The sequence below is a fragment of the Abramis brama genome (genome assembly GCF_963993115.1).
Source record: "Abramis brama genome assembly, chromosome: 9".
In the NCBI taxonomy this organism is placed as follows: Eukaryota; Metazoa; Chordata; class Actinopteri; order Cypriniformes; family Leuciscidae; genus Abramis; species Abramis brama.
In genome coordinates this window covers 30532632-30559587 of record NC_139971.1, presented here as the reverse complement: position 1 = coordinate 30559587, position 26956 = coordinate 30532632, and the positions used below count along the sequence as shown (strand labels likewise).

Here is a 26956-nt window from a genome sequence, read left to right as displayed (position 1 = left end):
CTGAGTTATATCTTCCAAGTCAGTGTGGAGGTGCAGTAAATCTCCAAGGAAATGTAGCCTAAAAAACAGAATTTTCCACAAGAGCTGTATACCTCCCAGAGCACACCAGCTTAATTTAAAGAATGCTTACATTCTGTTAATAATTACATCCTCTTAAAGTTTAACGCTGAAGTTCTTGCGAGCATGGCTGACATTATATTATCAATAACTGTTAAAACACCGAGAGCATTTAAGGACTTCGACCAATGTGCAAAAGGGCCAAATCAAATATCACATGCCAGAAATAAGACATATAACAATAATGATCATGAGGAATATATTAAGCCGCATAACTGAAGTAAAACGATTATTAATGTGCATGATTTGTCATGATTGTCACATAAACAAAGAAAAAAAAAACCCACATAAATATTGTGTTCGTACATTTTATTTTATTTTTGTTTACTTTTTTTTTTCAAGGGTTGATTGCTGTTTAAAATTTAGTGGCAACACTGTGTTTCTGTTGCTCCAATACACAAAATTAAGAATAAGTTCAATATGTCATGTCACATTTCCCCCGTTGTTTTGAAATCCGTACAGCAGTTTAGGTTACGTAAGATGACTGAGCAGCAGCGATCATGTTCTCTACTAACAATCTTTGCGGTTTCTCGAGTCAATCTGGGATGTTACAGTGTTATGAAAATATTAGGTGAACGCGATAATGAATGATATAAACAACGCGCTTACCCTGCGTTACCCAACAACCGCTTGCGATGACACGGAGGCGTTCTGGAACTTGTAGTTTTATGCGTCTGGGGAAAAAAACCCTATTTCCCACGCAGTGGCTTGTGGTACTTGTAGTTTGCATCGATGACTAGTAAAATAGAAATGTACAGTTCTTTATTTAAAATAAATAAATTGTCAAGCAAGAAAAGTGAGCATGAAATTTAATGTTTAGTTTTTATCCCCACATTTAATTGCTATTTTTCCTTTATATATTACTGAAAAATATACAATAACATACTATAAAATAATTTATAAATAAATAGCTATATTTGGTTGTCTTGCATTTTAAAATAGCCTATTGTTTTGTGTGGAAAACTTGCATGACCTCTTGAAGATCACTGTTTTGTTTTGTTCTAGCTGAACATTAACTCATTTCTGTATGAATCTCTTCAATCCTTTATCAGTATTATTATTATTATTTAGCTTTAAAAATAAACATACAAAGATATGTTATACATAATTAGCTGGATGCATCCAGCTCATGTTACATTACAGCATTTACTGTCATAATACATTTTTAAATCTATACAAAAAATAAATAAATCTAAAACAGGGGTTGATAGATGTTATCCTTGCTTTATGCAAATACAATTTCCCATGCAATATTATCTATTGTATTTTCTCAACAACTATGGAAAAGTCGGTGTTACAGTCTAAAACAATATCATGGGTTCATCTATTGTAACCTAATTATTTTATGAAATGCACATGTTATGTAGGTAGCCTATATTAAAAATGGATATGGTTCCAGAAATCTCGAGAGAAATAAATGTTAAAGAGATTCTGGCTCAAGATTACATCTCTATAATCCCATTCTTATGGACTATATTCTGCGCAGTTCCAGTGACATCACTGGGCAATCACACAATTCATAGCAGGCAGAATCATCCAACCTGCAAAAAAAACAAAAAACAAAACATGGATACAATCAATATTTTGAATGTAATAATCAAATCTTACCGCTTTTTAATCAAACACGTTATTGTTAATATAATAGTCTGACAATGTTTTTTAATAGTCTTTATTATTTATTTATTATTGTTGCAGTAGAAGCATTAAAATATATATATATATGGGTATGGTATCATACTAAGTCATTTTGGTACAATTACGGATAGCTTAATCTTTGAAAATTGAAATCCGTTTGGATGCATAGCCTACTGTACCATTCATTCATATCAAAGTACCACGGTATTAACATCTTATATCATTACTATACCATGTTATCATCAAAGTAAGGAATCAATACATGTCATATCACGATATCAGTGGTATTTTGACAGAATTCGCTTTTTTCAGAAGGGTAGGCTAATATGAACCTGGTCGAGTAGATCGTCGTTTGATTTAGAGACCCTGTTGTTCAACACGATCGCTTGTCTCGTCATTCGATTACAACGCAAAGTCGCTCCGTTCCACACTCGCTCGTTTCTCTCATTGCAACTTTTGCAGGCACTCACTCCACAGACATGATCACCAGCTGAAGCCAAGACCTGCAATTTGGCTCTCTTTTGGAGCCAAAACAGCATCGAGACCCGTGGAGTTAAGTTGCTGACATCCTTTTTTCATCACTCACCCGGGGCCGATTATTAAATAAAAATTCTGGATGTGATTTTTCAACCTTTTATCCTTTTTCTCTCCCCGATGAACTGGGTTAGTAATGCAGGAGACAGCAGCGATTCTGTCCGCGGCTCAAGATGGCAGATTTTTATTGAGTTGTGAACAGTGCTGTCGCTTCATTTTTTGCCATGAATAACAGTAATCCTTGCACCGATGGCCCCTGTATACGAAGGTAAGATCTACTGCCCTTACGAGGGTGAAATTAATGTCAGACCTGCACATAATTGACTAACATTATTCACTCTCTCTGCAGAGAGACCATCGGGTCTGAGGTTTATTAGCTACCAATATGTTTCTTGTGTCAGAGAGAATGATTTATCAAACCTCAGCTTTATGTACTAGTTGTTGAATTCGTCCAGGATTATTGTGGATTAAGACTAACATGTATTTGAAACCGCGAACCTCCCTCTGTTTCATTGTGCAGTGCTGTCTCTTCACCTAATGTTTATTCTTAGAGGCTATCATTACAAAATATCACGGTTTTATAATAGATGGCTTTGTTTTCTGTATGTTCATACTATATAAAATAGATAATTGATCTATTTTGTTAATATACGAAACTGAAAGGGAAAAGTGGATATGAAGCAAACAGGCAGTATGCAACCTATGACAATTAGTATTTACATCTTGGATTTGCACTTACTCTTTTCTTATTTTACTATTATGTGACTTGTTATATTGATAATGCACAGTATTGTAATGGTTTTAGACGAACTAATACACTGCAGTGTTATGGTGACTAATCCTTGTGCAGGAATGCTTTATAAATAATAGGAGGGATATAGTGCATCATTAGCAGACTTTTTACTTTTCTTTTTATAATTTTTTTTGTTCGCAGCGAGGGGTGAAATCGATTTACCAACAGCCTAAAAAGCTGTTTTTGTTCTCCAGAGAGTATCCCGAGGTCACTTACAGGGTTAGTTCACCTCGAAAATGAATTCTGTCATCATTTACTCACCTAAACCTCTTTGACTTTCTTTTTTTCCCCGTGGAGATTTTAGATCGAATGTTAGTGACCGACAGCATTAGTCACTATTTACTTTCATTGTATATGCAAACAAAGATGAAATGAAAGTGAATAGGGATTGAGACTGACAGATGTCTAGTCACACAGGTTTGGAATGCCATGAGGACTATGAGATATGAGATAATTTACATTTTTGGATAAACTATCCCTTTAAGGCTATGTCTGGAATCTGTGTGCTACCTACATTTTTGGGGATCATAGGTGCATCTGTAGCTTTTTGGGGCATTATACTATTGGTGCCTTCCGAGTCTGTGCTTAAAAATACTGTCGGTAGTCAGTTCACTATAGGCATTGCCTGTGGTTGAGTTTGGTTTCAGAATCAGATTGAGAATGAATCCTATTCCATCTGGTTTTAGCTCATAATTTGGACAAAGACGAAGCCGTGCATCTGTACGACAGTGCCCTGAAAATGTCAGAGGTGCCATGCCACCCTTTAGACAGCATAAGGATTGCGTTTATCCTCTTCAATTTTTCAATATTTCTGATTGATTACCCATGCTCCCTCTGCTGGTGATAGCAACCACTCCCACCCCTCTCACCTGATTTTTTATTTTTTTTTAAATCGGTGTCTGTCTTTTAGATTATTTGCACAAAATGAATAAGCAATACTTTTTAATATTTGCCCTAAGAACTATGCAGTTAAAGCAAGTGGGAAGACATGTAAACTTTTACTCAACAGTTCTACAACTTTCTCAATTGATTAGATTTTACTTGACTCATCATGAGATGGATGGATGGATGGATAGATAGATGGATGCTAAAATAGATACATCTTGTGGGATTGTAACATTTTAAGACCCTGAAGGTAACCTTATGGGACATCTGAAGACCCTCGAGGCTTGGCTCAGCCTTCATGTTACTTTAGAGGTTTGTTCTGGCGGCTGTATAAACAGCATCTCTTATGGGAATGTTCACCATGATCCCAAACAAAACCAAGTGAGCTCATTTAAGAAACAATCTGTGGGACTTTAACCTCATTGTTTAGTCAAACAGTGATTCTCATATGGTGTAAAGAGAGATTTGACATTTGGAAGTAATAGTTGATGTAGAAAAGACATTGATCTGGTGGTTTCTCTTTCTCTGCTCTTGCTTATTATAGATGCATGCACTTACAATGGAAATGTGGTGCAGCAACACACGTTTCCTTTACTGTCCATATGTCTTGTGTGATATTATGAATGTCATTATGTAGTTTTTATACTTCAGATGGCTAGTTGTGTGGTTTCCTTTGCTGTTTGTCACTAGGGTTGTTTTCATTGAGTTACAAAAGAGAAATTTGACCTCATTACCTTACAAACACCAACCAGTTCAATTTAATGGTAATATTTTGAGTGTATAGATAAAATGTGTGTTCATGCTTGTTTAGCATTTATTTACAGATTCCTCTGCTCATCTCATGGCTGTCAGATGCGAGTATTGTTCGGCTAAGGCACATGCGTGCGCGCTGCATTGAGCTCTTTTCAAAAAGCAGGAGTAAAAGACCTTTCAGTTTGTGAATAAATATCCGTTACTGCTCCAGTTTAGGGTACAGACTGTCCGTGGAGACGTTTGTAATGCCAGGCCATAGTGAGAGCTCTTTGTTGTTGCCTTTTCCCCTGCACTGATGTGTCTTTGTGGAGCGCTGTGGTGCAGGCTCAACGCTCTGGCCCCAGATTACTCTTCCGTATGGGACTGAGCCAGAGGAGTCTTGGCTCCTGGCCTCGTAACCCACACTGACATGTTGATAAATGCCTGATGTGAGGACCAGGACAACCTGTCTCTACGGCAGAAGGAAGCAAATGTTTAGCTTTGGAAATCTACAGACGGAAAAAGACACCTTGAGTCAGGCCTGGGCTTTTTCGATTTCTTTTTTCTCTTTATGTTTAGGGGTCATATGAGGTGATTATTAATATTATTTGCATTATGCTTAATCTTTAAAGGAATGGTTTGTTAAAAATAAAAACTCTCCTTATTTATTCCCCCTCATGCTGTTTTAAGCCTGTATGACTTTCTTTCTTTTCTGGAACACCAAAGGAAATGTTTTGCAGCATTTCCAAGCTGCACTATACCGTACAACACAAATATATACGGTTCAAAAGTTTGAGCAAGGATTTGACCAAAAATGACAAATCATTTTGGTTATTTTAAACTTTTTATTCATTAAACAATCCTAAAAAAAATCTAGGTTTCCAGAAAAATATTAAGCACCACAACACATCTTCACATCTTGTGAACACAAGAGACTTAAAGCATAAGAATGTTACCGACCCTAAACTTTTGAATGTAGTATATAGTTACAAGAAACTTCCAATCCAAATGGCTTCTGCATTATATTCCATGTCCTCTGAGACCAATCTTTTAAAGACCCAGTATAATGGTCTTTATTGTCTAAACCATGTGATTAGTTTCTTTTAGATGATCTCTGCCAACTGTTTTTGCTTCTAGACCTTTAGAAACCTTCTTGGTTGGTTCCCCTCAGTTCGAGTTCGCTCCGCCATCTCCACTTGACGACTTGTCTGCATCCCAATACATTTCATAAAACAACTGTTCTAACGTGTCTTTCTGTTTTGGTGTAGTTGATTGATTGTCCATAACTGATCGTAACCCATGCCCAAGGTCCAAGGTCTTTGCCAGTTAAGAATTGCAGGAAAATCCATAAGTTTGGAGGTCATTACCCCTGACTGAGTTTACATTGTTGGCCCCATTGATCAAGAGGAAGTGCTTCTTTGCAAGGACACTGACGCATTGTCACAACAGTCTCCCTTTGGCAGACGGACAAATGCCTGCATGGTTCTCATAGCCCTCCACGTTTGAAAACCACAATGGCTGTCCAGGTCATTGGTCACTCTTAGAACTGGATGTTTCTAGTGCATTATACTCCTTACAGGACTTTTCGCCTCACCGTGGGTCAGTGAATGAACCGCAGTCTTACTGAATGTGATTATGCTGTCCACATCTTGTGCTCCTTTGAAGCCTGAGGGACATTTGAGCTCTCAGAACCTCAGTGGGGAAATGGCTCACAGGTGTGCTCTGGTGCCCAAGGGAGCAGAATTCTGGGATATGGGGGTTGGTTAGTTAATGGGGTCTGTCCTACTGACAGAAGCCAAAAGTGTAGGGGAAAACGGGGCTTTGTGTTATTGACCAGGGTGAGCTCATTAATTTTTAATTTTTTTGTATAGGTATTTGTGTCGCTTTGTATGTAGAAACTGAAATGTACAATATCAATGCATTGACAGAATCTAAATTTTATGCACTTGCGAATGTGTGATTTTAGAGATGTACTAATCTTTGATTTATCAATAGAAAGACGAAAAATACATTGTTAATGCCAAACTTATTTATAAATGAAATCAAGATAGGACTATTAAAAGTAAAGTCATTTGCGCTCATTTGTGATTGGCTGTAATTATTATCAAAGCTCAACATGTATGAAATATACACAGTGGATGTTTTGGCATTAGATGTTTCTCTCATGAACTGATTTATGTGGGTGCTGTCACAGGGATTTTGACCTCTAGAAGTCTCACAGGATGAAACCGTTAAAATTTCAAATGAAGTAAACGGCTTTAAATGTGATGGCTTTAAATATTGAATGAATCTCTTTTATTATAAACACAATAAAAACAAACGTTGAATTCTATTAATTCAATATTCTATAAACCTCAGAGGATTCGTAAACATCTGCGTGTCTGAAGCTGTTCATTTGTAAAAGTGTTTACATTTCAGATGCTATCAATATGCTGATATTGTATGTTTTATTGTCTATGCAAACATATGAAATTGCTTGTTTGCTAGGATCAGTGGATAATTATTATAACCATTTTTCATTCTTCGTTCTAACAGTGTTATCTTAGTGTTATTTATATACTGTAAGTATTTCAATTTAGTTAATATTAGTATTCATTAATATTTTAAATTGGCTGTATTTAAATTTTTTCAGTTTTCATTTTAGTTTTGTTTCTGTCATTAGTTTTTGTATTAGTAGTTTAATATTTCTGTTGATTTTAAACTTATTCTATTTCAGTTAGCTGCCAAGGCAACAGTTCTCTTTTTCATTTAAGTTTTTCATCTTATATATATATATATATAACTATTTTGGGGGTCGTTTTAGTTAACAAAACCCTGAGATTAACTGCAATTATTTCATTCTGTTGAAGTCTATAGAAATAAACAAATCTGCATATTGTTTTGTGGTTAAAAAAAATTACTTACAGATTAGTTCTTCTTTCTCATCACTTTTAGCTCGTTCACTGATGGTTTTATGACACTGGTCTCTCTGGAACAATATCTATACATTATATTTAGTTTAAAGAAATAAATTAGAATTCATGTTTTTTCTTCAGGTTTATAAATCCAACTGTACTTTAATAATGGGAAGACAAACATGCACAACATTAGGTTTACTTAATATTTCTTATTTTTAAATTGTATTAATTGCTCTGGTTTTTGAGCAATGCATATAATTGTGCAATAATAGCATCAATTTCTTAAGAATGCAAGTTGTCTAATCATGCTTAAGTTTCACATGATATAAATAGGTTTTTAGGTGACACTTTATTTTAAGGTGTTGTAGTTACATTGCGTAATATTAATTAACTGTACTTACTATAGAGTTAAGATTAGGGTTTGGTTTAAGGTTAGTTACATGTAATTATGCAATTATGTAATTATGCATAATTTACTGCTATAGGATGTACATGTAGTAACATGTAATTACATTACCTTAAAATAAAGTATTACCAGTTTTTATACATGAAAATATACAGTTGCCTCGCAAAGGGATCATCATCACATTGCATTGCTCTCTCTCTTCAAGTTCTTATCTGTACGTCGTACGTCCCTCTTGGGCATCACAGCACATGACCTGCAGGCTGCATAATGGGATTTTATGATTTCATAATTAGCCTGTTTGCTGTGCTCATGTTGACTTGCGTAATAATTTGTTATGCAACTCCCAGTTTAAATGACTAATTTGTGGTTCTCTGTTTGTGAAAGTTTTGGCATGACTGGCAATGATTAGGCCGCTATAAAGTTTGAGGGGGAGAGATGGCAGCGGCGTTAGCCTGCGAGCTCTCGCCACATGCGCTCCGCTGAGGTGAGTTCAGCGTGCGGAAACAGAAGGATCCAGCTGCAAGCCTCTCTGTTTGTTTCGTGGTGCAGGCGTCAGATATGATGCAGCACCAAGGGCATTTTCAGACAATGCTGAGTGTCGTACCTTTCTACACCCACACTTATCCTGCAGCACCGATGCATTCTGGGATATGTGGCGTGTTTACACGGTAAACAAAAGGTTTGCATTTAGTTGCCAGGCTTCGTCAACATACGGCCACTTTGTGAGGTAAACAAGCTGCAGTGAAAATGCAAAGGTAAACAGAGGGATAGGACAAGGAAATCAGACATTTGTATTTTTTGTTTCAAAACATCACAAACTTATAGGAGCCGTGGAATAAAAAAAATACAAAGGTAAATGCAACTTTATATTTCACAGTTCTGACTTTATATCTCACAATTAGGAGAAATAGAAGAAAACTGAGAATTGTGAGATATAATATAATATATATAAGTCAGCAATTGCGAGAAGAAAGAAGTCACGCTTGTTTCCACCGTGGAGTAAAAGAAAAGATAAAACAACATTTTATCTCACAAATCTGACTTATTCTTATATAAGAAAAGTCCAAATTGCAAGATATATATACTCAATCACGGAAACATTAAATATGTGACCCTGGATCACAAAACCAGTCACATGTCGCAAAGGTATATTTGTGGCAATAGCCAATAATACATTGTATTGGTCAAAATTATCGATTTTTCTTTTATGCCAAAAATTATTAGGATATTAAGTAAAGATCATGTTCCATGAAGATATTTAGTAAATTTCCTACTGTAAATTTATAAAACATTTATTTTTGTGAGTGAATGCAGCACAATCGTGAACATAAATGGACAACTTTAAAGGCGATTTTCTCAATGTTTCATTTTTTTTGCACCTTCAGATTCCAGAATTTATACAGCTTTCAGATAATGTATAAATCTCAATTTCAAAAAAAAAAAGACCCATGTGACTGGTTTTGTGGTCCAGGGTCACATATGTGGTAATACAATATGAAACATAAAAAAGTGGTTAAAACATCAAAAAGTCAGAATTGCGAGATAAGTCGTACTCATTTTTTTTTTTTGTGTGTGTGTGGCTTCAATACAAACGGGCCTGTTTTGACTCATTCTGCCAGGTCTGGTGGATGTGTTTTTTTTTTCTTTTTCTTAAAGGGTGGGGGTCCAACTGGCATGTTTCCTTTGATCAGATATGAGAGGATCAGTTCACGCTGGGGTCTCTCCCGGCTGCATTCTTCCACCAACAAAGGGAAATGAAAGGGGGGCTTTTTTTCACAGCCGCTGGGTTTGCGGGGCTGTAATCACATGGCAATTACTCCTTCATGAAGGGCACCATTCATTTCGCCTTCACACCTATGGTTACCGGCACCAGGGTTCATATCACCAGCCACTTACTGATGGAATTCAGCTGCTTTTGTACAATGCAGTCCTGCTTATTCATATGGATACGTATACTTTCATCCGGCTACATTTGAAAACAGCATTTTTGTTTCAAAGCGCTCTCCGTCCACACTAGCGTTTATCCAAAAGTTGCTCATCATCTACACTGAAATGTCTGAAACACTTGGGTAAAACATAAAGTTTACTGAGATGATCCCAAAAGACCAGACATACTGAAGTTAACAAGCTATTCTTCTGGCACGACCATTTCATTAGCAAAATATCCCTCCACTCAATGGTACATCCAGGTCACACTTAAAATCGCTATTCCATGGTCTAAAATGCATTGTGAGTACATTTTCTGTAAATTATTATTTTTAACAACTCTATGAAAGTGAATAGCCATAGGTATCTATGGATACAATATGCCTCAGATAACTAAACAAGCGTCATGGTTTTTGAATACCTCTGTTTTCAAAGACAACACTACAATGCAAAAATGACGTCTCAATGTGGACAGACGGCCAAAATGTAGAGAAAAAGATTAGTGATTAATTATCCATTTAAAAGAAGATTAATTATCCAGATTAATGTTGACGTAGCCTATATATCAAGTGGTTGATGACATGGACATCTTTGGTTTTTAGCCAACATATTTAATTTGAGCTGTAAGGACAGTATATGGAGATAAAACATGGTTTTGTAGTCTCCTGTGCCGGTTTTTGTAATGTGGGTTACTGTGCATGAGCATACATGGATGAAACCGAGGGTTGAATTGGCATACAATGCATTCATTGGTCTTTCAGTATGTTCTCCCCCTCCCTTTTCTGCCCATGCCATGCCAGCTTGCTGAAAGCACATTGTCTATGCCCTATATAATCCCATTGTTGTCGAGAAGCCTCCAAGACTTGGGCCACTTGGCATGGCGAGGCTTGGCCTGCTTTATTTGGGTTTATGTACTGTCCGAACTTGATGTGACAGACAGATTAACTTTACCCAAAAATATCTCATAGTTAGCACCTAAATAAATAAACACTGTTGCATAAAGATGCTCATGTTTCAATGGTCACATTTATTAGGGTTGGTATTGATCGTCAGCCACTCTCCTACGTGGAAACTCGGTGATCTGTAGTGTCAAAGTGAGTGGAAGTGTTTTATTATAAATGATAGTTGGTGATGTTCAGCATTATGCAAATGAGCAGGGAGTTATGCCAAAACTACCAATGGTAGAACAGACAGTGATGCGCACTCTGACAATTTTTTTTTATTATTTTTAATAAATTTATATTATTGACTGGTACTCATAAATACAGAAAAATCATTATATCAATACGTATATTTCCTCTATTAATGAAAGTTTTTCAAAACAATTAAAGAAATGTATATATTAGATTTTAAAATTAATATTTTTACACTGTACATTATAATTATAATGTTTTGAAGCCTAAATTTACTTGTAGCATACATTTATTTGACATTTTAATGTTTTAACGACTTTTTTATAGTTGCATATTTTAATATTGACTCTTTTTTTGTTGTTATTTTTGTATTTATATTATTATTAGAGAGAGAGAGAGAGAGTAAATATTAAAATATGAAACATTAAAAAGTGGTTAAAACATTAAAATAATGCAATGCTTTTTGGCTTTTTTTCCTCTTGTATTGATATAGATAGTGAGGACAAGATCAGTAAATGTTGCTTGCTGGTTTCGAACTGGCATTACCCAGCCCACACGAGAATGTACGTCTCCGTCTTCCTTTAACCGTTTCTTAAAGCTTACATAGTCAGGAGAATAGAGAAGAAGAGCCCTGAGAGAGATGTTGTCAATAAAGAAGTCTCTTCACTACAGGCCTCTTCAAAATGGTCACTTCCCACCCTCTCATTCTCATGTTTAATGTCTCACGTACTGGCAGTGCTGCAGGTAACACTCTGCACACACACAGTCATTGTGGTGTTTGGCCGTCCAGCCCGACTGTGGGCTCTTCACAGATGGCTGCAGGTAGCGTGACACGCTTGGCTGATAACCAAAGGACTTCAAAGCCCCAGACAGCCAGAACAGAGCTGGGAGAGTCTGCCCCATTTTTTGATGTGCGCCTGGAGGAGAGAGAAAGGGACACTGGCGCCCCGACAGACCAGAGCGCTCTTAAGAGCCGGAGACGAACGGCCCCATTGTCCCTTAATGAGCTCTGCTCGAAAACCCATCACGCTCACTCACAGGTCTTCTTTGTCAAGAAAGCTTGATCAGTAAAGGGTAGACTCTAGTCAACCAAGCAAAGCTCTGATTGGCAACTATTTTAAACTAATCTTGACTTCTAAGAGATCCATTTTTTTCCTTTAATTGGAAGTTCTCTTTGAATTTGCAGCAAAGGGAAGGTTGTAAAAGAGTGTAAAATGCATAGTTCAACCAAAATATGAAAATTCTGTCATTTACTCAGCTTCATGTCATTCCAAACCTGTATGATTTTCTTTTTTATGTGGAACATGTCCATGAAATGAATGTCAGTGCAGGTCATCCTGTAAATTCAGTATTTAGTCGTGTCATATTCGTACATTATAGTCAGTTTTGCTTTAATGCCATTTTAGCTTATGAAAATAATGTTTTAGTTGACAAGAAACCAAATATTGAGACATTTTATATAGTACTTTAGCAGAATAATTTATATACTGTTAAAGGTTTGGTGTCAGAAAGATTTGAATAATGTTTTAAAAAGAATTTTCTTTTGCTCATCAAGGCTGCATTTATTTGATCAGAAATACAGTAAAACTGTTTTCTGTTTTTAATATATTTTTCTTCTAATATGCTGATTTGGTGCTCAAAAACATTTATTATTATCAATGCTGCAAACAGTTCTGCTTGATATATTTGTGAAAACGATATTTTTTGAGTAGAAAGTTCAAAGGAACAGTTTGAACCTTTTGCAACATTGTAAATGTGTTTATGCTCACTTTTGATCAATTTAAAATGTTCTTGCTGAATAAATATTATTTTTTAAACAGTATTGTAGATGTATTAACATGAATGTGTTTTTAACAGTAGAGTAAAAGTTGTTTTACAATAAAAAAAGATGTAATCAGAAAAAAACCTTTTTACTCCTCTTTGAGTTAGAGAGCATGAAAAATGCGCTTTGGGCCGCTGGTGCGTGACGTAAGATATGGATTTCACTCTATACACTCTCATTGACCGCACTCTGAACTGGCCTATCGTTCAACACACACTCGAGAGAGAGCAAAAGGGAGGCTGATGATAGATGCGGTATCTTCCATGCTCTCTATCTTCTCCTCTGCTGGGGTGCATCTTGCAGGGCCGATATCTTGGAGGTTAATAATTGAAAGGTTGCTGGTGGGTTGATGGCCGGGTGTAGTTGTGCATAGGCTGTAACCTTTGTGTGTGAGAGAGACGCCCTCCCCTTTTTTTTAAGATCAATGACACATGCAAGCCTGCCCTCCCCTCTTGTGTATCCCATGACCGGTCAGGGTAGATTGACGCTCCCAGAGCCTCTAGAAAATCTCAGTCTCCTTCCTCACTCTGTCTCCAAGAAAGGCCAAGCTCTGACCTTTTGCTATGAAAGCATGGCCTTTGTCGTTTCTGGGATTGTTGTTTTTACCTTGCGAACTTTATGACCGTGAACAAGAGTGCGAAGGAGAACGAGGTCAAGGTTTCTACGCAATGGATGGTAGCTGATACAACTGTGGATGAGCGTCAACACTGGGACTCGTTCCCTTGTGGGCTCTGGATCCGGTTTATTTGAGGCTGGACACCTTCTTTCATGTGTTTTGAAAGGCTGTGTTGTCTTTGGTGCCATGGACTGCCTGAATGATTGCAGGCTTCTCTCTTTGAGATGTACAACACCAGAATGTCTCAATCTGTGAATCCCTTTGGGGCGGTGCTTCGGGGACGTTGTAACCTCTAACTCGACTCAGAGACAAGACAAGCCCGTCAATAATGTATATGTCCCCTTCTACTTTCAGTATGAATGTGAGTCACATGTTGTGGTGTGCATGTGTGTGTGTATATAACAGAGCGCCTGTCACGTTTAAAGTAGGACCTTAAGGGGCCGGAACACTTAGAATTCATCTTTGACATTAAAAAAAGAAGACAAGAATGAGGAAACAGAATGTTGTGAAATGTTAGTTTGGAGTCTTTTTCTTTTCATTTTTTATTTAACTTTTTTTGGCCCAATATATTGGTGCCATATCAGTTATTGTCTGGTATTAGAAATGAACATTTATTTTAATGTTCATGCTCATTTGCCCTTTTTATACATTTAGATTATCTGTTCCATCATCTAATACTCAGTTTATCTTTAAAAACACTTTTAATTTAATAAATGCAATCTTTAGCAAATCTCAAAATGAATATCCATTGCTTAGTTATACTGTAAATGATAATGTTGTGATGCCTAAATCAACTTTTTATTTTTATTTATTTAGAGCGTACGTTTGTATTAGTTACAACATCACTTTTATCAGCATTTTAATATCAGAAAAAGTCTGCATGAACATTATTTTTGTGTTCTGCTGAAGAAAGTCACAGGTTTGGAATGACATGAGGGTGAGTAAATGATGACTGAATGTTCATTATTGGATGGACTATCCCTTTAAGGTGTGTGTTTGTGTGAGGGGCAGTTTGGCACTATGGCCTCAAATGTCTCATGTGGCTGACACTGCTAAGACCATGTGCCTGAACTCTTGCATTTGAGAGGGGAGGATACGTACATAAACACACACACACTATAGTTCCATGGCGAAGAGAAAGCAGGGAGCGGGTGGGTTGAATGCTTATCACAATCAGACACATGGACAGTGCATGTTTGTGTGTATGTGCTTGTCAGACCTTCACTGGTGTCAGCGTTGATCCGTTCCTACAGCACTGCTCCATGCCAGCCAGGCAGCGCTCAAAAAACAAACAAAAATGCTTTGGAAATCACTATATGGCTTGCCATTGGCTGCCGTGAAAACTGATCGGGTCTGACTGGTTTCCTTAGCACTTCGGTATGATCTGATCCTGAGAGACTCCCCAGCTCAGATATGTTTTAGTGTGTGTTTGTTAATGTGTGTCTGAGAATCTCAGAAGGGTACGCCTCCATGTGTTTGCCCATGCATGAAACAAATGACACAGCCGTATTCTCGGTAATGGCTTCCACAGCACTACAGGGCACCCAAATAATGTATGCAATGTGCAACACAAGGAAGATATGGCTCAAAAAATTGTTTATTGTGTGTTCTGTCTTTGTTGTTTGTTTCATTTCGTATCCCATGCATATTTTCAGCAATGAAATGTGGGTTTCTTGGTCAGCTAATCGGTCTTACAGAACATTAGATTTACATTTTAGAAGCTTTCCATCCATCCATCCTCCAAACTGCTTATCCATTGTAGGGTCGTGGATATTGTACTTATCTGTGTCTGTCCAAACTTAAAAATATGTATGTGCTACTTTATGTATGATTTTTTTGAGATCATACCAAATTGGTTTTACCCAAAATTAGTGTTGATATAATTGAACGGTCATCTGGTTTTGTGTGACTGGTTTTCATCAGCCAAGGATCAGGTATTTAGGGGCTTTCTCATTTTTAGGCTCTTAGTTTATGGGCATAGCATGTTGTTTGTTTGGATCTGACTAAGTACATTGTTCTTTTACAAGTTGAGTCACATGACTGTAATGAAGCTGTGAGTCAGAGAAGGTTCAGTCTCAGACGGTTATTTAAATTGAATCAAGACACTTTCTACAACCAGGTCATGGCCCATATGGGGGACAACGTAGAGAGGTTCAAAACAGTGAGGAAGTCTGTCAAATTTAACCTTACAATACTCTTAACGAGTAATGAAAACGATATTAAGAGATGCAATTAAAAAATAATGCTATTATGATGTATGCCTTAACTGAATGGTTGTTAAAAATAAATATATATGGGGGAAATCAATAAATATGCGTGTTTATTCAGCTCTTTTGAAGGTAATTAAAGAAAAACATGTAAAAGCTATTAAAAATTCTCTGGCTTTTATCATTTTGATTAGTTTTTGTATAAAGGTCATAAAGGCAATACAAAATTATGGCCCATGTATAAACTCATTCATCATCTTTTAGCTAAACCTAATTAATTTGCCTAGTCAGACTCTGATGGAGTCACGGATTACATTATTTTAAAACGTATTGTTGTTCACTGTGTGTATACGTGTTCCTGTTTTGTTCTTTTGTTCTGTCCAGGACTGTAATTTCATTCTTGCCTCCCCAGAAAATGTCAACTCGTTCAGTAATCAGATTACTCATAGTTTATGGCTTTTGCCGAGGTATTAATATGTTGTATATGTTGTTCACTTATCACTACCGTCAGTGGCTGGCAGGACTCCAGGCTTTGTTTATGGAGCTCTCAGCACCGCTGGTCTACAGAACATCATTTGTGACTCAAAGTCAACATGAAACTGCAACTTCGCAAACCATTTAACTTCTGTAATGTGACGTATGATGAATGAAAATAAATAACTTTATTCATATCCATCCATGATATGTGGTTAAAAAAGAAACAAGAAGGCTTGGTAACACTATATTTTACAGTGTCCTTGTTGCATGTTATTACTATATTAATAACTATAAATTATGTAATGAATAATTGACGACGGGCTATTGAATTATTCGAAAAATAATGCACACCTTAGGTGGTAATGCGGTCACGAAGCAAAGCGGAGCTGTTCCACCTCGGGTGTGCATTATTTTTCAATAATACATTTGCCCGGAGAAAATTATTCTGCCGGTACTACGGTAACCACACCTCAAGTCATTGTTCAGATGATGTATTTTTAAGATGTTTGTCAGTTTTTTGTCCCTAAAATGCTCTTTTGTGTAGGACTAATTACTTGCGCATCTAATCCCACGCCTCCATTGCTAATTCCAAAACGTCATTTTTGAGAGAGAGAGATTTTAAATTGTTAATCTATTTTACTGATAAACTCGTCAAAGCAGAGCTGACAACGCGTTTATGTTTGAGTGTGTGTTTGTACTGTATGTGAAAATTCACGCACCTTAGAATGTTCATCAACCAATCAGATTCAAGCATTCAACAGCCCCGTAGTATAAGCATAATTACAGGCAACTAACCCTAAACCAAACCCTAATCCTAACATCACCCTATAGTAAGTACATTTAGTTAATTGATACTCAGTACTTAAATGTATAATTACACTGCAACAATGACACCTTAAAATAAAGTGTAACCGAGGGCTTGAAAAGGAAAGTTATTAGTCTTTTCTTTTCAGTGGAATTACATGTATTAATAAATAGTTACTAATAAGCAAGTAAATTGGGTCACTTTTGAGTGAATTAAAGGGGACATATTCTATTAGTCGAGTTTTCTTGCACCAAAACGTGAGAATTTTTGCGCATTAAGATTAAACAGACTGTGCCTTTTAAGACTTCTATCTGTAAATGACCTCGGTTATGATTGTCTAACCTTTATGTACCAGCATATGGTGGTCCAAGTTGCTATATACTGAATGTCTGTTGATATATAAACATAGATGGTCATATGATGAGGTACTGAAGGTTACATTAAGGTGCCTCTATTATTATTATTACCTTTAATGTAGTGTGTAATATAGCTGTTGGTGAATATAAAAGGTCGGCAAGGTTTCAAAAATCAAAGTGTACGACAAATGGAGTTATCGTTATGGGGTCAGCCCTATGTTCCCACAGCCCTATGTTCCCACGGCCCTATGTTCCCACATTTCTAAGAATTTTTATTTACGATTTGTCTAAACCCCAGTTACGGGTAGGTTTAGGGGTGGGGTCAGGGGTAGGCCATTTGTGGGAACATAGGGCTGTGGGAACATAGACATGCTCCCATTGTTATAACAAATGTGTGTAATGCCAGCCAATGATCTTCATTGGCTTCCCCCGCGAACAACGTCTATTTTGACCCGCTGAAAGAATTTGGTTTGTGTTGTCGACATGTCGAGAAAACGTTGTTTTCTGCGCTGCGAAAGCAAATCCACTTTGCATGCTCTTCCAAAGGATGAGGACATCGGCTGGAATTGATACAGTAAAGCCGACGCCATTGTTACTGTTTGTATCACTGTGTATGCAAGTTTTGAGAAAGATCCGGAGCCGAAATTCAGATATGTTAATGTTCGTTTAATTTCTGACGTGCTGTTAGCGGTAGACCAATCACAGCAGACTGGGCCATCTGACCAATCAGAGCAGAGTAGGTATTTTAGAAAGGAGGGGTTTAGAGAGACCGAATCCTTTATTAAACGTTTCAGACACTGTGAGAAAAGAGGTGATACTACATTGTATATTATGAGAAAAAAAGTTTTTTTGACCTTGGATGCATATTGTAGGGTAACACCAAAATAAAATTAGGAACCTTTTAAAATAGCTTAATTGGGGCACTTTAATATGACTGTGAATGAATCGTTTTGAATCTTAAGCTATAGTCTGAGCAGACTGGAATAGGTGTTTTGTGAGTATGTAATCCTGTTTTCCATGATATGTCCCCTTTAAGAGTTTAAGTGCCTTCCCATCATTCCATACAAGTTGCCGTAGGGTTGTAGAGGTCGGCCACACACACATACGCACACTCCCTGGACTGTGATGTATGTGCCGGAAGAAGCAGTCATAATGTATCCTGAAGAACTCGCCTGTGAGGACTTTGGCGTATTAGCCGTGTCTGTTTATCTCTGTGGTATTCTCCAGAACAGTCATTTGTGTTAAGATTATACTTGATGGAAAACACAAACTGAACCAGCGAAATGACAGATGTTCAGAATTCCAGAAAATCACACAGTGTTAAAATAACACTAGAGGAAATGCTTTCATGAACTGCTGCTTTTTGTTTAAGGAACACAATGCGAATGCATTCGTATTTCAAGTTGATAACGCTTTTGTTCAAAATAAGCTTCTTTTGTTAATTCCCAGGTTGCTTTTAACTTGTTTTGTGGTTGAGAACAGTTGTTTTGTCAGGGTATAGAATCACTTTAGTCAATGGGCGTCACATTTATACGTGCTTCAGCGCCACAGCTGCAGGATGTGCTCTGCCTGTGCGTGTGTTGTCTGCACTATGTGCCTAAATCTTGTTTCATCTGTTACCTGGCTTGGCTCTGTGGTTAGACTCTGCCCTGTTACTCAGGTCTTGTTCTTTTGAAGTGCAGCAAAAACCTGCAAAACATACATTCGCAGGCACACACACACACCGCAACAGACAATGACATGGTTTGTTGTTGTACCCAAAGAGTTCCAAATAGAATAAAACAAACCTTTAATCAACATACTTAATGCATGATAAATTCACCGTGTCAATGTTTTATAGTGGTGCTGGTAAGTGCCAGGGTGGCTGCAGGAGTGTATCGATACTGTTACTGTAATGGTCTGATAACAGGGTTGTACAAATTGCTTCTTATCGTGAACTTGTTCTTAAATGGGTGTCGTCTTAGTTTTAATGCTCTGGAAGAGGAGACTGAGTTAGTCAGCTGATCCTGAAACATGAAAGTGGCTACTGTGAGCTGTCCACGACACTTCAAATAGTTTTTGAGCCTGATGCTAATAATTTAGTAGGGGAGTTCTCACTATTATATTAGTAGATATAGTATTTTATTTATTATATATTATTTAATTTGTAGTTATTTACAATTTTGTTTATTTTTATTTTTTTTACTTTTTAATATTTATTATTATTATTATTAGTAGTAGTAGTTATAGTAGTAGCAGCAGTAGTGGTATTTTATTTAGTGCTGTCAATCGATTAAAACAATTAACTAATAAATCGCACATTTTCTGTAGGCCTAATTTATCGCGATTAATCACACCTAACATTACATTTTTCAGTATCTTTTATTTTTAATTATTTATTATTGGTTCTCTTATTTGTTAATTATTCTATTTATTTATACATTTATGTATTATATTTATTTTTATTAATTGTTATGTTTCATTGACTATTATTATTATTAGTAGATGTAGTAAGTATATTTGTTATATATTATTTATTTTTATTCATTATGTTTTACTAACTGTAAAAGATAACCATTGATTTGTATTACTATTATTAGTAGTATTTAATGTATTATTGAATTTTTATTTATTATTTTCTATTATTTATATTTTTATTGTTTTATTCTGACATTATTTTTATTATTATTATTATTATTATTATTATTATTAGTAGTAGTAGTAGTATTTAATTTATTTTTATTTATTAAAATTGTTTTATTTATTCTGTTTATATTTGTATTTATTATATTTGTATTAACTGTTATGCTTTACTACACGTAGTAGTATTTTAATTCATTATTTTATTATATATTTTTATTTATTTAAATGTGTTAACTTGTAAGTTTTACTGACTTAAATCTACATCTAAATATTAAACTTGTTGCTGTGCAAGAACTATATGCATTTTCATAAGGGCTCCCTTAAGGTTTCCCTGAAGACGCTTAGTAAACGCAGTTATCTCGCAAACTCCCATGATGCTCTCTCCATATGTCATCTATAACCTCTTCTAAACATATGGCTTCCTCTATTCTCACACACAGCCTTAATAAGCAGTCACTAACAGGCTGGTTGGAGAGGTCATAAAGCCTGTGTGCGACAGTGTGTGTTATTTGTTTGTCTTTCTCTGAGGCCGTCAGAACACATGTCAGTGGCTTTAGCTGCTCTCAGCCCCAGCTGCTCTAGTTGTCCTGCTCACTAACAAAGCCGTCCTGACTAAATAGCACACAAACACCCCACTAATGGGTCAAGTTAGGGCGTACTGTGCACGTGTGCGTCTATGTCCCACTTCTTTCTGCACGATCCATATCCATTCCACCCATTGCTCAGAGGTTGCTCTGTCATAGCTCAGATGGTCTCAGATGTTTCTCCTAAAATTTTGTGGGAAACATTTGTTGACATACAGTAAGCGCCTAAATCTGCCTATCCTTCTGTCCGTCTGACTATTGATCTATCATTATATCGCTCTCTCTTTATACTTCTGTTAGTTTTATCAATCCTTCTACACATCTGTTGTTCTAGCAATCTACCATTCTAACAAAACTTAAACTAAAATTAAAACTGAATAAAAAAAAGTGAGATTACAAGGGTCTTTTTCTTAATAAAAATGTTGCAAAAAGTCTCAGTTTAGTCTCAATGCTGTCTTTGACGGAGATATAAAAGAGATCAGATTTTGTTTCCAAACGGGCAGGTCTGTGCCAAGCGTAAGCGAGCAGCTTGCGTCCGCATGCACATATTTATCTGATTCACGAACACCATAATAGAGCTCAGCTAGTAAAACATTAGCGCTAAGTGGTAATGCTTTATTTATGTTGTGCTCGTGTGTGTCTGTAGCTGCCTCTCTGTTTCGTACCATAAATAGGTTTAGATGTGATGGCTAAATGAGGACTGGGTGGTCAATATCCTGCAGCATATGCTGTTTGTGAGCGTCTCTCTCTATCTGCCTCTCCCTCTGGAGATCTTGTGGTTGGAGGAGATGAGCAAGACCAGAGAGCTCCACATTCAGGCTGAGAAATAAACAGCCTAAGCAATGCTCCTGCGAGCGGTGTGTCTCGTTTCCTGCTGGCACTCTTCCTATCTTCACACACTGCACGAAATCTGCGCTCCCAGCCTCTCAGAGCTCTCTGAAGTGCGCTGGCCCTGCTCTGCTCTGGAGGTGAGAGATACACCGTGTTATGAATCGAGACAATAGCCAGAGGTTTCCTGCTCTCACTCTCTGTGGAACTACAGGGTTTTATTAGACGATGTTTGAGAGAGGAAGGAGATATTTTAGATATAGATATGTTTCATTATTCTTTTATTATTATAAAACGTAAAATAAATGTCAAATCTTGTTTTGAATTATTATGAGTGATTAATGTTGTTGTGCGTACAATTATTTGTCATCTCTGGAAAGTACAAAAAAACAATGCCTGAGGATAGGAGAGGAAAGGAGAGCAAAGAAAGAAATGATGTGCAGGGGGGAGGTCAGCAGAGAGATTGTTTGATTGCGAGAGCGTCGGGAGATGGCAGAAGGGATTGAGTGGCAAAATAAATGGAGGATTGGAGAGCTTGAAAAGATCTGTACAGACCTGGAGAAACATGATACTAGGAGAGCTTAAAATTGAGTGGATATCATAGAAAGGCAGGTAGCAAAGGACTTGGAAGGAAGAAACATGCAAGAAACATGTTTTTCGAAGACATGCAAGAAAAGCAGAAAACATGATAGGCTTCCTGTGCTTCCTCCCCCCTGATGGTATGCTACAGTGGGCATCGCTCGGAGCCACAGGGGATAATGCTTTGTCTAGACAAGCGGAGGTCAATTCATTAACCACTGATTTCTTCCCTGGACATTTTTTCCAAATGCCTGGATCGCACAGAGACAAAGCAAACCTCTGTAGGACAAGGTCCTTTGTTTGCATTTAACCCTTTAGCCTGACAGCAGACAGATTTTACATATGTATATGTATATATATTTATTTATTTTTTGCATTTTCTTAATCCTATTTCCGTAAAAGAGTTAACAAGCTTAAAGTTTGGACTGTTGCCTGTATTTAATCCTTGATCTTCTCATTCCTTCAACGAAAAAAGTAGATTATCCAACCTTGGACAAACGGAGTAATAGTTCATCCTGTTATAAACTGACCATTAGCATTTTAACACGTTGCTTGTGTAGAGCAGATGAATAACCCTTTGGTATGCTTGGTGGCAGTGCATTAAACCGGCCTGCTCTGTGTGAGGTATATGCTGAAAGCTGACTGGCACTACGGAAAGCATTCCAGCATTGTAAATATGAAACAATGGACCAGGCCGGTTGTATTCACACTGCAGAGTTCAGAAATTCATGTTAACTTTACCCGTTGAGTTTTTATGAGGTTTTTCTATATCAGTTCATAAAACATCATTGTCAGGATGGTAGTCGTCTCTCGGCTGTAAACGCTTGAACTGGTCTCGCATTGAACAGCTGCAGAGTTACTGAGGTTGAATGGGAATAAATGCATTGTTGTTTGAAGAAAACATTCTGACCATTTGAACTCTCTTGAAATGAAATGACTGCAGAGTGAGTTACAACATGTCTGTGTTCAAAACTGGGTTGTGCAAAATATTGGTCCATCCATCCATTTGTCCGTCCGTCCGTCGTTCTATTGTTCCATCTATATTCTACTCTATTGTATCTATTGTTCTACTCAAACTTGTTTTTTTAAAACCTTTTTTCCAAAACTTTGGAATCTTGACAAACTTTGCTTTTATTGTTCAATTTCCATTCATCATAATTCTACTGAATTGGAATTTAAAAGGCATTCTAAATTCTGTTCTCAATATTACACAGCCTTGGTACAAAGTCAGGTTAGGATTTAGACGTCCAGTTTGGTTCCTACCATGTGACATGTCCAGAGTATAGCATGGCGAGACATAGATTTTAAGGTGCTATGTAGGGCCGGATTGGATTAAATTGGCAAAAACAAACACGATGATCCGTGATGAGTTAGTAGAGCTGCGTGGTTTAGTAATCTGAACGTGTCAGCTGCCCGCGAGACTAGATTACCACTCATGTCTGACGCAAAGGATTCCTGGTTTGTTCCATCTGTGGGGAATTTATTACTTTCCGAACTCCGTCCCCATCTCTGACAAACACACATACTAACACATAGAGCCACTGACCATGAACAAATTATTTTTACGTAAAGACCTGGCAAAGAAAAGCGTAATCCAAGGAGTGACATCTGGCCTAGATTACGGGATTAACATAGGGCCCTTGCTCCTAATAGCAATAGCGGATGTTCTTCATTACTTGCTCCATCAACAAATTGCCAGTGAGGTCAATTTAAATTACAAAGTTAATATACTTTACATCATATTGTAGTCAATATAGGTTCTGTGGTAAATAGATTATGTATTTGGTATATTCAATATATTTGATATATGAAATGCAAAGATTATAGGATCTGCAGTCCAGGCTGTTTTGTTTGAACCTATAGATTATGGATAGTGCATTATGTAATATAGGTTAGAAGGAATTAATGGTATAAAAGCTATGGATTGTGTAGGATATGCAGTGTATGCAGTATGGACTGTATGGTCAGTGTTTCATCAACTTTTAAAGCCCAAGAATCCCTGGGCTTTAAAGCTAAAGCCAGATGACTATTGAAAATATTCAATGGCACTGTCAAATGTAAAAGGTAAAGTAGAAGGAGGAAAGGTGGTTCGAAAAGTAAAAGAAAGTAGAGAAACAGAAAGGTAATTTTGAAACTGTAACTGTAAAGAATTATAACAATAATGAAGTGTTCATGTAAAGTTTCCTGTGTATGTTTCCTGTCTTGGGAATTTTCTTGCGTCAAGGAATTTCTCAAACCAAATGAGATTCATTATTTGCTTGTAAGATGAGACCACAAAGGAAAAAGTAATTATTCTTATAGATATTCATTTTGTATGGAAACATCATTGGAGATCCATTGTATATTTAACATCCTTTGTGGAGAGGGATAGAGATATTCTAGATAGCTTTAGTTGTGCTGTCAAGATTTGTGAAAAATGTTACTAACCCTCATGTCATTTGAAACCTTTTTGCTGTTGTTTTTTCCATGGAACATAGTTTTTACAATGACTTTACATAGTAAACGCGACTATGGTCCAAAAATTTAAGCAGACAGACTGAATATAAGATGACGGTCCCTTTAAACTGTTCATTTAAGTTGTTAATTGCTGAAAATCTGCCTCTTTAAAATGATCTTTTTGTGCATTTCAGTAGCAGTTTAGGTGTGAACTGATATACATATGTGGCGTGAAATGCACACTGAAGGAACCTTTTTATTTCCTAGTGCGCTAATTCATGCCACTTTGGAGATTCTGTAAATAGTGCATTACAGTGTGCTCTGCATGTAATCCTCTCTCGAATGTAATCATTATTTTAGCACTACAAACAGCGCCGTTCATGAGGGCTATTTCTGGACCGTTGTTTGCTTGCAGAAGCGTCGTCTGTTCTGAAGCTCAGAGAGTTCCCAGAAGCCCAAATCCCGCTCTGTTCTGCTTATGTTGTTTTGTTTTGAGGATCTGATGTTGAAATGTTATTCAGATGTTTCAGGTTTAGGTGCTTTTTCTTTTTCAAATGCCTCTGGAAAAATGATGTGCATCTCCCTGAGGTAAACGGTGCAATGTGTTGCATGCATGCATGTTTTGTTTTTGTTTTTTGGGAGGAAATTGCAATCATTCTTTGAGACTCATGCAAATGGCCCTGGGTTTGACATGGTCTCTGCCTTTTTGGTGGTCCTTACATAGCACATTGCTATTACAGAAATCCTAGTGGGTCAGTAAAGAATCAATATTTTCATCTCATACATTAATATAGCATTTTGGGCCAATTCACTTCAGATTTGCACTGTGTCTATAGTGAATGAATAGTAAGGTTCATGATTTTTGGGGGGGTTTTTTAGTTAAAAAAAATATACATTTCTACAGACTAAACCAAACCTAAAAGAAAACATTTAGCATTTTTGATGCTAAAAAGATATTTTGTCAGATTTAACTAACTTCTGGAAACATCTTTTCATCAAATTTGTCAAGGACAAGGTTAGGCAAAAATTTGCAACAGGAGCAATCAAACCATGAATGTTATTGGAAAATACACATTTCAAGATTTTTTTTCTCACCATGTGGATTCATTTTATGCAAAATGTCCTTAAATGTATACAGTTGAATCAGTCCAGGTGCTGCCCTGAAGCTGACTCTATCAACTTTAGTGTCAAGTCTGAACACTGCTGAGCAATCAGAGCGAGTGTGCAAGGTATTTGTACAACGGCTATTTTATAAGTTAGCATCTGGACTCTGACTCTATTAAACTGGCCTGCCGTGACCTGTAGGATTTTTATTTAAAGCTTATGCTCGAGTTTCAATCCACGTTTCACATTCCCTCTCTCTCTCTCTCTCTCTCGTTATTCAGGTATGGCCTCGCAAGTGCAAGTCTTCTCCCCTCACACTCTCCAGTCAAGTGCCTTCTTTAGCGTGAAGAAACTGAAGGTGGAGCAGAGTTGCAACTGGGATATGACAGGGTACGGCACACACAGCAAGGTCTACAGTCAGAACAGCAAGCAGAGTGTCTCAGTCGCACCAGTGGGCATCAACGCCGCCAGTCTCCAGGTCTCCAACTCTTCCTTGTCCTACGAACAGGCCCTCCTCTTCCCGGCCGGCTCGGGGCACATCGTGGTGGCCTCGGCCAGCAGCACATCTGGGGCGGCTGGTCAACTGTTGGGCAGCACCGGTAGTAGTGGAAGCAGCAGCGGAGGCCACAATCTGACGCGCCGCAGCACCGTCAGTCTGCTGGACACGTACCAGCGATGCGGGCTTAAGCGGAAAAGCGAGGAGCTGGACAACAACGGCAGCGGGAGCAGCGTGCACGTTGTTGAAGAGCAGCAGCCGCCCGCAACCATGATCCAGAACAACACGCAAAGCGGGGCCACCGTCGCGACGGCGACTGCCTCCACCACAGCAACGTCCAAGAACAGCGGCGCCAACAGCGAGGGCGACTACCAGCTCTTGCAGCACGAGGTGCTTTGCTCCATGACCAACACCTACGAGGTGCTGGAGTTCCTGGGTCGAGGGACGTTCGGGCAGGTGGTGAAGTGCTGGAAACGCGGCACCAGCGAGATCGTGGCCATCAAGATCCTCAAGAACCACCCCTCGTATGCGAGGCAGGGTCAGATCGAAGTGAGCATACTGGCTCGGCTGAGCACGGAGAGCGCGGATGACTACAACTTCGTTCGAGCGTACGAGTGCTTCCAGCACAAGAACCACACGTGCCTGGTCTTCGAGATGTTGGAGCAGAACCTGTACGACTTCCTTAAGCAGAACAAGTTCAGTCCATTGCCGCTCAAGTACATCCGACCGATCCTGCAGCAGGTGGCCACTGCCCTCATGAAGCTCAAGAGCCTGGGACTGATCCACGCCGACTTGAAACCTGAGAACATCATGCTTGTTGACCCAGCCCGCCAACCCTACAGAGTCAAGGTCATCGACTTTGGCTCTGCTAGTCACGTCTCCAAAGCGGTGTGCTCTACCTACCTGCAGTCTAGATACTATAGGTAAGGCGCTAATGTTGTCATGCTCTTTGTCAGAATTGCTGAT

At 37.7% G+C, this 26956-nt stretch overlaps 2 protein-coding genes across 4 annotated transcripts in view; one reads left to right on the top strand and one right to left on the bottom strand.

Moving 5' to 3' along the window:
• Window positions 1–787, bottom strand: part of tbxas1 (thromboxane A synthase 1 (platelet)) — a 74028-nt gene extending 73241 nt beyond the window's left edge. The window contains exon 1 of one of the 2 annotated variants that reach the window (XM_084124138.1): window positions 727–787. The gene's annotated coding sequence lies outside the window, so the exon portion shown is untranslated. The remainder of the gene's footprint in view (window positions 1–726) is intronic. The other variant, XM_084124137.1, reaches the window with a different exon arrangement.
• Window positions 788–2130: 1343 nt separating this feature from the next.
• The window catches only part of hipk2 (homeodomain interacting protein kinase 2), a 96826-nt gene continuing 72000 nt past the window's right edge, over window positions 2131–26956 (top strand). For both annotated transcript variants that reach the window (XM_084123730.1, XM_084123729.1), the window contains exons 1-2: window positions 2131–2554; window positions 25776–26913. In XM_084123730.1, coding sequence (XP_083979856.1) covers window positions 2536–2554; window positions 25776–26913 — 1157 coding nt within the window. In that variant the 5' untranslated portion in view covers window positions 2131–2535. The remainder of the gene's footprint in view (window positions 2555–25775; window positions 26914–26956) is intronic.